At 37.9% G+C, this 10,325-nt stretch overlaps 1 protein-coding gene across 1 annotated transcript; it reads right to left on the bottom strand.

The window, feature by feature from the left end:
* Positions 1–2,014: 2,014 nt before the first annotated feature.
* On the bottom strand, positions 2,015–8,801 carry cfd (complement factor D (adipsin)). Its single transcript, XM_078278061.1, has 5 exons — positions 8,694–8,801; positions 7,754–7,910; positions 4,433–4,574; positions 4,021–4,311; positions 2,015–2,902 (listed from the first exon to the last, which is right to left on the bottom strand). The coding sequence occupies exons 1-5, from the start codon at positions 8,755–8,757 to the stop codon at positions 2,723–2,725; spliced, it is 834 nt and encodes a 277-aa protein (XP_078134187.1). The 5' UTR covers positions 8,758–8,801; the 3' UTR covers positions 2,015–2,722.
* Between the last annotated feature and the right edge of the window lie 1,524 nt (positions 8,802–10,325).

Raw genomic sequence — 10,325 nt, 5'->3', positions numbered from 1 at the left:
GTAAGACTTGTGTTTCAGTCGCTTCAAGTTCTGTTCTGTTTCCTGTACTCCAAACATAATGCAGTACAGTGGTTACTGGAACAGGACAGGTGACAGGTTTACTGGATCAACTTTTATTTCATGTGAGACACTAGAAAAAACATTATTTAGAAAAGCATCCATTAATTTAGAAAAGTGTCCACTTGACATTAAAGTTATTTTTTATGACGCAACCTCTCCCACTAGGGGGTAATACAGTCACACATTGAGATGGGCAGGCACCACTTATCATCTACAGCATCTAATATTCAGTTTGACACATACAAAACGGTCAGAAAATATTCATGCTCAACCCCAACATGGCATATGACACATTCAATTTTATGAATACAATAAAAATGCTTTAGCGGTAGCCAGAAATGGGTTTACAATTTCAATTTCAAAGTTTTCTGGGGTTAACACAATAATTCAGGGGTCTTTAATGTTTTTTAAGCCAAGGACCTCTTAACTGAAAGAGAGATGGAGCAGGGACCCCCTACTACATATACTGTATAACATTAAGTTGCATATTAAACTTGGCCTACAATTACGTGTAGGGCGGGCCAATGCCTTTATACAGAACTTTTTTTGCAACGAATACAAAGCTATTAAAATAGCCTTATAATTGTTGAAATTTGCAAATCATCTTTTAATGTTAGACATACATGTGGTTCAGTAAATCCTTAGGATTAACTGTATCTGTGGATGCCCTTAGTGACTACCTTACCTATAGGATAGTAAGCCTATCATCAGTGGGGATTTATATTTGCTCATGTTAAGACTTTAAAAGACTTTACAATAATTTGGAGGCCCCCCTGCATTGACTCTGAGGACCCCCTAGGGGTCCCAGACTCCCTTTTGAAGATCCCTGCAATAGATAGATAGATAGATAGATAGATAGATAGATAGATAGATAGATAGATAGCACTTTATTGTCCGTGTACACGGAAATTTGTCTTGCAATACAAGCTCCAACAATCACAACACAACAACCTAAAAACAAGAGCTAAAAAACATAGAGGCATCAATAAGACATACATAGATACTTAATTAATATGAGGGGGAGGGGGGGCTGCCCTGCAAGAGTGGTCTTAAATAGCCATAAACATATAGATGCAACACCTATACAATGTGATTCAATCCAATACAATAGGCTTGCAATCATTTGTCTATTTTTCTTAACATGGTGCCAGAGAAGAGTTTATTGAACTATCTGGACTCAGTCCTGCAGGAAATTTGCACTGGATTGAATTACACTGCAAATGCATATACTTTTATAGATGCTGTCATCTCGGTTTGCCACTGCAGGTGCTCCGAGTGACAAAATCTCAAACCATTGCAATTTAAGAGAATTGTCTTTCTATACATTTCTAATTATGTAAACAGTATATTCATATGTAGGCATACATTCATCAAATGTAAATGACACATGCATTCTATTTTTAAGAAAATTGAGATTTATGCCTAACCGGCACAACCAGTCAGGGTTGTTTAGCAAATCAAAAATATTTCCTAAATTTAGCACTGTGCATAAAACAGTTGGTGGTGGTATGTGGGGATTTTCCAAACTAAACAGAAGAGCAGAACACATCAGGAATTATTCATGGCTGTGTTTATCTACATAGAGCAGAGAGGGGAAGAAAAGAAGAAGTACAGCTGTAGATTTGATTTACTTTTGGACTCCCCCGTATGGACGTATAAACCGTATCTGGTTTATGAGCTTTGCTTGTTGAAATCCTGATTGCCTAACAGTTACATTCTTTAACACTGTCCTTCAGATGGACTCAGTTGCCAACAAACTGATTCAACTGCACCAAAACAAGATTGATGCAAAACGTTGTTTAGATTTTATTATAGCAATTATTGTGCAACTCTTATTTGTGTTCAATTTATGACTTAGTATGCTATAATATACCTGTTTATCCTTACACATCTCTCTTTGCTAGTGTACTGCATCTTACGCTTATTGTTCAAGAAACAACTCAAGACAGACATGTGAATGTGATAAACTGTTTATTGATTCCTTTATAAAGTGATGGCTAATCTGTTAGTACAGGTGGATGTATATTTGCCATACTGGAGGTATATCTCTACAGCAGCGGTGTCAAACTCAACTTCACTAAGAGCCACACTGGAAACTGAGAATCACATCAAGGGCCAGACATGTACAGTTTATTTTCATGCTTATGTTTAATCAAAAAAGTCAAATATTTTTGACTGTATTATTGCATGTCTCATATAGTCTTCTCAGTTAGTTTGGTCGACATAAAGTCCTAATTAAAGGCAGCAACTAAAGTTTTTTTTTAGCCATTGTAGAATTCAGCAAATCAAGCAAAACAATGATTACATTTTTTTAAAAGCAGGCTACCACACAGCTGACTCACAGCAACCTGTTTCACAGCCTGAATATAAAAACTCTCTGCTTCTGGGGGAATTTCTGAGTCTCAAAGTCGGCATATCTGCCAAATTCTGCTCTGAGTGTCGCATAATTGCAGTTTGAAATGACCTTTCCTGTCTTTTTGGTTTGGCCCACAACCAGGTGGGCCGGATAAAAATTTGCAAAGGGCCAGATTTGGCCCGTGGGCCTTAAGTTTGACACATCTGCTCTAGAGCCATGCATTAGTTGCAAATGGGGAAAGGAACCCTTCATAGCAGGTACAATAATAAGTGACTCAGTGGTGGAAACCAAACTGCGATATGGTCTTTAATCGCTCTGGTTTGGTGTTGTAGTGGCCTGCAGGGCCATGGTGTTGTCAATCCACTGAGTGTAGTGGGAGATGATGGTGTAAATTCCAGGCTTTTTAATTTGGCCACACTTCTTTCCTCCGTTGGAAGTGATGCCCACTGCGATGCCATTGTAGAGCAGAGGACCTCCAGAGTCACCCTGAGGGACAACAATAGACACACATTCTTCAGTTCTTATCATTAAAGGTAAAGGTACTTTATTGTCACATACACATAGCGAAATTCATTCTCTGCATTTAACCCATCCCTTAAGGGAGCAGTGGGCAGCCATTTACAGCACCCGGGGACCAACTCCAGATCTGAGCCAGTGCCTTGCTCAAGGGCACTGACTGGAGAACCTAGTACATGTTTTTTGTTTTTGATGGTGGGGGAAACCCACGCAAACATGGGGAGAACATACTAACTCCACACAGAAAGGCCCGGAACGACCTGGATTCAAACCCAGGACCTTCTTGCTGTGAGGCCACAGTGCTAACCATTGAGCCACAAATTACGCAAACCCACCAGCCTACCCTCACAGCTATTACCTACCAATGACAGACATGGTTATGATACTAGACTGGCCGTAGGTAATGGCTTTACCCAGCCAATGTCCAGAACCAATGCTCTTAATACAATGTATTGTATAGAGCTGTAACATATTGGAACAGCCCCCACATTTAATCATAATGGGTAATATTTCAAGCTTCAAAAAGAAACTAAGAGAAGCTGTTATCCTTTTGTAAGATTAGGTTAAAACCTGTTTGATTCTGTTATTCCTTTCTGTTGTCTTCTTTCTTGTTTCATATATTTTATTTCATGTTACTGTTTTGTTGTTTTTATGACATGAAAAACATGCTACCGTGCCTTTTGTTTTGATAAAATCCAGGATGTTTTCATTGTTCTAATATAACAATATGTATTTTGCTCTATACTATTTGTTTAGGTTTGTCTTGTGTTGGACCCCAGGAAGAATAGTCTTCACTACGGTGATGACTAATGGGGATCCTTAATAAACAATAAACAATAGCTGGATAATAATATTAGCATTAGCAAAATAATATGCAATATGAGCCAAACCAATAGCAACATTAGTCGGTTTTGCCATTTAGTGCCTGAAGTTTTAAACACAGAAAGAGAAGAAAATCCAATGTGTGTACTATTAATACAGACAAATATATACATCACTTGGCTCATGGTCACCCTAACATGATGTGTCATCTTTCTCATTTGTTGACAACCATTTACATTTAGTAGAAGAGAAGAACTTAAACTTACATCACAAGTGTCTTCTTTCTTTTGTGGTTGATCACAGGGATCTGGGCATACTTTATGGGCACATATCATGTTATTGGTGAATTTTCTGCCAAAGTAGTCGCTGCGTTTGCACAGATTGGAGTTGACCACCTTGATGACCACCTCCCTGAGCTTGTCTGGTCTGGACCCCAGGTTATCCAGGGATCCCCACCCGGCTGTCTCCACCACTGCATCTGTGTCGGGGTTTGTGCCACCCGTCCGCAGGAATTCCACTGCTTTCACAGCTTCAGAGGTGTTGAATGGACGATCCAACTGCAAACAGGTCACATAGACAATGGTTTCAAAATGTTGAAACTTAGAGTTTTTGTTCCCCAAAACAGAACATAACATAATAAATTTACACATCGGTACCACTGACAATCTATACACTTACCTTGATTAAAGCAATGTCATTGTCATAATTGAACGCGCTGAAGCCTGGGTGATTGTAAAGTTCCAAAATATCGAATGTCTGCTTGGTCTCTTCAGTTGCACTCAGAGAATGGACACCCAGCACTACTTTCCTTCCATTTGGCCTGTGAAAAGAGCACAATGATACTGTAGTATTGAATAATCTTCAAATCATACCATTATACAAGTATAAAAAAAAAAAAATCTAAATAAGGGGACATAAACTGAAAAAAGTAATGATAAAACTGCATGCTCTGTTTCACATACTGTACTCCTTCATCATCAATCAATCAATCAATCATTATCAACTAGAGATCAACAAAATTATTCGAGGAAACAGAACAAATAAATATGATAATATTGCCAAAGAAAACTCACAGACCAAATCTGAGCTACATCAGCTCGCACACGGAGAACGTTTACATGTGGAGAATCACATGTTTGATTTATCTGTGTGAACCTACCTTTAAACCAGTCCTGCTCTCCTATGGAGCCTCTTACTTATTTATCTACTCTCACGTCATCAAAGTGAATGGAGCGATTGTTAGAAAATGTATAAATCCTTGAGTTTCTCATTAAACCTTTAGAACAGGGGTCAGGGACCGCTTAGCTGAAAGAGAGACCGAGTAGGGACCCCCTACTGCATATAATAATAATAATAATAATAATAATAATAATAATAATAATAATAATAATAATAATAATGATACATTTTATATACATTCCACCGTTCTACTATTTATTTATATACTCAGACACTTTACAGTAAAACCATGGCCGAAAGCCTACCCATCTTCTGCTAAAAACACATCACTTCCGACTGCACCGCAGATAAAAAAAAAAAATTAATAATAAAAAATAAATATATATATATATATATACTCTTAAAGCTGCACTTTCATATGGCTCTTTTTAGTTTAGCTTATTTAAAGCTAATGTACTTGTACTTACTACTTGTTGTCTGAAGTTTGCACCTTCAAGGTTGAAAGCACTAAATTGGAAGTCGCTTTGGATAAAAGCGTCAGCTAAATGACATGTAATGTAATGTAATGCAATGTAATGTAATGACATGTAATGTAATGTAATGACATGACATGTCATGTAATGTAATGTAATGTAATGACATGTCATGTAATAACATGTAATGTAATGTCATGTAATGTAATGCAATGTAATGACATGGCATGTCATGTAATGTAATGTCATGTAATGTCATGTAATTTAATGACATGCAATGTAATGTAATGTAATGCCATGTAATGTCATGAGATGTAATGTAATGACATGTAATGTAATGACATGTCATGTAATGTAATGTAATGTCATGTAATGTAATGACATGTAATGTAATGTAATGTCATGTAATGTAATGTCATGTAATGTAATGACATGTAATGTAATGTAATGCCATGTAATGTAATGTCATGTAATTTAATGACATGCAATGTAATGTAATGTAATGCCATGTAATGTAATGTCATGTAATTTAATGACATGCAATGTAATGCCATGTAATGTAATGTCATGTAATGTCATGTAATGTAATGACATGGTAAAAGTACAATAAGAGCAGTTGAAGCAATAAAACACAACATATAAAAACAAGCACATTAGACAAGTAAGATAAAGCCAGCAGCTAACAGTAGAGTAGAAATATTGCATACAATTGAGTTGCATATTAGACTGGACCGAATGGATGAAAATAAATAGTTATTATTTATACATCATGTTTTAATGTTAAACATCTGGAAGACACAGTGAATCCTTAACTGTATGGCTACTATAGTGGCTACCTTACCTATAGTAAGCGTATCTTCAATGTGTGAAAAAATAGGAGATAGGCTAATATGTTGGATTCATGTTAATGTTTTTTTTAACATACTGTAATTTGGCGGCCCCCCAGCACTAACTCTGAGGACCCCCTAAGGGTCACGGACTCCCAGTTGAAGATCTCTGCTTTAGAACACTGGGAACTGAACCCTGCTTCGTGTCACTTTGTTCTCCAAGATCTCATAACTGCTTTCACAATCAACTCACAGGGGCCAAGCCTGTAGAAGACAGGATACGAACCACAGCACAATTGTGATGGCATTGTTTTATAACAAGGCCCTAATTATTCTTCGTCTTGTACATTCTGCTTTCCACATAACAATCTTCATCTATGGTGGTTAGAAGAAGGTAGCCACACCCAGCGGTGGAATGTGACTAAGTGCATTTACTCAAGTACTGTACTTAAGTACTTAGGTACTTGTTTCTTTACTTGAGTCTTTTCTTTTCATGCCACTTTCTACTTCTACTCTGCTACATTTCAGAGAGAAATATTGTACTTTTTACTCCTCTACATTAATCTGACAGCTTTAGTTACTAGTTACTTTACAAATTAAGATTGTTGAACATAAAACACATGTAGATTATAAAATACGACGTTTTATTGTAAATTGAACTACCCAACAATATAACGACCTACGAGTCCAGCTGGAATGATTAGATGATTAAATACAGAACTGTTTGGATTGTTTCCAGTTTCTAAAATGTGAGGATTTTTCTGCATTGAGTACTTTTACTTTTAATACTTTAAGTCCATTTTCCTGATGAAACTTATATACTTTTACTTAACGTGCTCATATTATGCTCATTTTCAGGTTAGTAATTGTATTTAGAGGTTATATCAGAATAGGTTTACATGGTTTAATTTTCAAAAAACGCCATATTTTTGTTGTACTGCACATTGCTGCAGCTCCTCTTTTCACCCTGTGTGTTGAGCTCTCTGTTTTAGCTACAGAGTGAGGCATCGCACTTCTGTTCCATCTTTGTTGGGAGTCGCACATGCGCAGTAGCTAGGTAAGGACTACTAGCCAGTCAGAAGCAGAGTATGAGGGCGGGCCCTGACAGTACCTAGGTAAGGACTACTAGCCAGTCAGAAGCAGAGTATGAGGGCGTGCCATGCTAGCAGCTAGGCGAGCATTATAACGTGTGTTCCAAAGTGACCACGTTTGTCTCTGAAGTAAAGGCTGGACTACAACAGAGCTGTTTGGAGCAGTTTGTGAACAGTGTTTTCTGGTGGAGATGGTAAGTCCCTTTGGGGGGGACTTTGGGCTTTTTCACTTTGTAAACCTATAACATGCACAAAAAAGATATATAACACAATAAAGGAAAGGGAAAAAGCCAAAAAGCATAATATGAGCAATTTAAGTAACATTTTCAATGCAGGTCTTTTACTTGTAACAGACTATTTTTTACAGTGTGGCATTAGTACTATTACTTAAATCAAGGATCTGAATCCTTCTTCCACCACTGGCCTCACCCTGTTGGCAGACAGTGCACTGCAGTCATCACCCACTGATCTGCGATCACAAACCCTCCACACTCGTGTTTCAGATTCTCTCCTTCTGGCACCTGGATGGAGGCCATGTAGGGCCGAGAGTGCGGCGCTGCCTCTCTGCCACCAAGTATACCCTCGCCTGAAACAATCAAAAACACACAGGCGGAAAGAAACATTTTAAAATAAAGTATTTTAACCAGTGGTGTAGTCTACGTGATACGCAGGTATACGCAGTATACCCACTAAGAAAGCTCCAGGATTTCCATATACCCAATGACACACAACAACATACTTTCCATTATAATTTATGTTTGATATATTTTGAATTGTCGTCTGTGTTTTTCTTCTTCACATAGGCTAAATAAAGGTATTTCCACCGTAAATTGGTGCATAAAAGTGAATCCGAATACAGGAAATGAAGTCGTTGATGCTCAAAACTTCCCTGGGGGAAGACACCTAGACCTCCCCCCCTCCCCCAAAGGCAGATTCTGGTCAATATACAGTACAGTATACCCACTACAATACATTAGACTACAACACTGATTTTAACATTAATGGTGGTATACAGTTACTGATGCACAATAATGTCATGGGAAGGTTCAAAGTCACATTGCCCTACAGTGGCATTTTTTTAGTCATTGGCAAAACATATTCATTAAAATTAAGGAATTTTTGCATCTCATGTCAAAGAATATTTGTTATTAAAACATATCTAGCTATCAGCTCAGTGCTTACAGTTAGAATAATGAGCAGATAATAAAATACAAGGTAACATTTTTAGAATAGAACCAGCCCATATTTACAGAAAAAATATTTTTACAGTGAAAATAATACAATACAAATATAAACCATTGAACATGAATTACTAAGAAGCCAAATCTAAATAGATAAATCCTTAGCTATTAAAAGGGAATACACTCACTGTGTGAAATGAGGGCAAAAACCAAAACAGCAGCAGCCACAAGAAAGTCCTTCTCTGACACCATGATGTCGGTTTAACTGAACCAAAACCAGCAACTGGGGGGTTTTAAAGGCTTCCACTAGAAAGACAGGAAATGTCATTCAAGTAGATATGGTGCAAGACACAAGTGGGAGTCTGACACTGCTCCTGCTCCCCGGTTTCCTGGAATGAAAAACAGGAAAGTGTAACAACATTTTTCCTGACAACTTTTTCTTTGATAGATACTTTCTTCACTTAAAATTCTGTAATGGCTATATTTTTTTTTAGATTTAAATAATTCTTGACAATTGTGTATAGTGGATCTCAACTCCAGAGAACATGTTTGTAGCATATGTTTTATGCTCAGTTATTGTACAGTATGTTCCTTCTCATTTTTCACATCACTTACTTCTGCCTGACCTTTGGGTGAAGTTTAGACTAGAAAAAAAGATACTCACCTTTTATATAGGCAAATACTCTTCTTAAAGGTCCCATGGCATGAAAATTTCACTTTATAAGGTTTTTTAACATTAATATGCGTCCCCCCAGCCTGCCTATGGTCCCCCAGTGGCTAGAAATGGTGATAGGTGTAAACCGAGCCCTGGGTATCCTGCTCTGACTTTGAGAAAATGAAAGCTCAGATGGGCCGATCTGGAATCTTCCCTTTATGAGGTCATAAGGGGAAAGGTTACCTCCCCTTTCTCTGCTTTGCCCACCCAGAGAATTTGGCCCGCCCATGAGAGAGAGAGAGACATCAGGGCTTGCAAACGAGCGAAGCATGGGAGTTGGTCAAGGCCATACCCCCACCCTCCACCTTGCCCCCCCCTCTCCTTCTCAATAGCATTTAAAGCTACAGACACAGAAATGGCACATACTAAGGAAAGCTCATTGTGGGACTGGCTCTAGTGGCTGTAATTCTGCACCAAGGCTGAATTTCGGGAAAGAGACTTCAGTACAGTATTAGGGGACCACTAAGGTCTATATAAAAGAGACTTCAGATACAGTATTAGGGGACCACTAAGGTCTATATAAAAGAGACTTCAGATACAGTATTAGGGGACCACTAAGGTCTATATAAAAGAGACTTCAGATACAGTATTAGGGGACCACTGAGGTCTATATAAAAGAGACTTCAGATACAGTATTAGGGGACCACTGAGGTCTATATAAAAGAGACTTCAGATACAGTATTAGGGGACCACTAAGGCCTATATAAAAGAGACTTCAGATACAGTATTAGGGGACCACTAAGGTCTATATAAAAGAGACTTCAGATACAGTATTAGGGGACCACTAAGGCCTATATAAAAGAGACTTCAGATACAGTATTAGGGGACCACTAAGGTCTATATAAAAGAGACTTCAGATACAGTATTAGGGGACCACTAAGGTCTATATAAAAGAGACTTCAGATACAGTATTAGGGGGACCACTAAGGTCTATATAAAAGAGACTTCAGATACAGTATTAGGGGACCACTAAGGTCTATATAAAAGAGACTTCAGATACAGTATTAGGGGACCACTAAGGTCTATATAAAAGAGACTTCAGATACAGTATTAGGGGACCACTAAGGTCTATATAAAAGAGACTTCAGATACAGTATTAGGGGAC

Source organism: Sander vitreus, chromosome 20, assembly GCF_031162955.1.
Source record: "Sander vitreus isolate 19-12246 chromosome 20, sanVit1, whole genome shotgun sequence".
Taxonomy (NCBI): Eukaryota; Metazoa; Chordata; class Actinopteri; order Perciformes; family Percidae; genus Sander; species Sander vitreus.
This window is presented reverse-complemented; position numbering and strand designations above follow the sequence as displayed.

Excerpts from the sequence above, each read along its gene's own strand:
- cfd (XM_078278061.1), bottom strand. The coding sequence starts at position 8,757 with ATGGTGTCAGAGAAGGACTTTCTTGTGGCTGCTGCTGTTTTGGTTTTT. Across the intron at positions 7,911-8,693 it reads TTTTGCCCTCATTTCACACA|GCGAGGGTATACTTGGTGGC; the intron begins GTGAGTGTATTC and ends TGATTGTTTCAG. Across the intron at positions 4,575-7,753 it reads GTGCACTGTCTGCCAACAGG|GCCAAATGGAAGGAAAGTAG; the intron begins GTGAGGCCAGTG and ends CTCTTTTCACAG.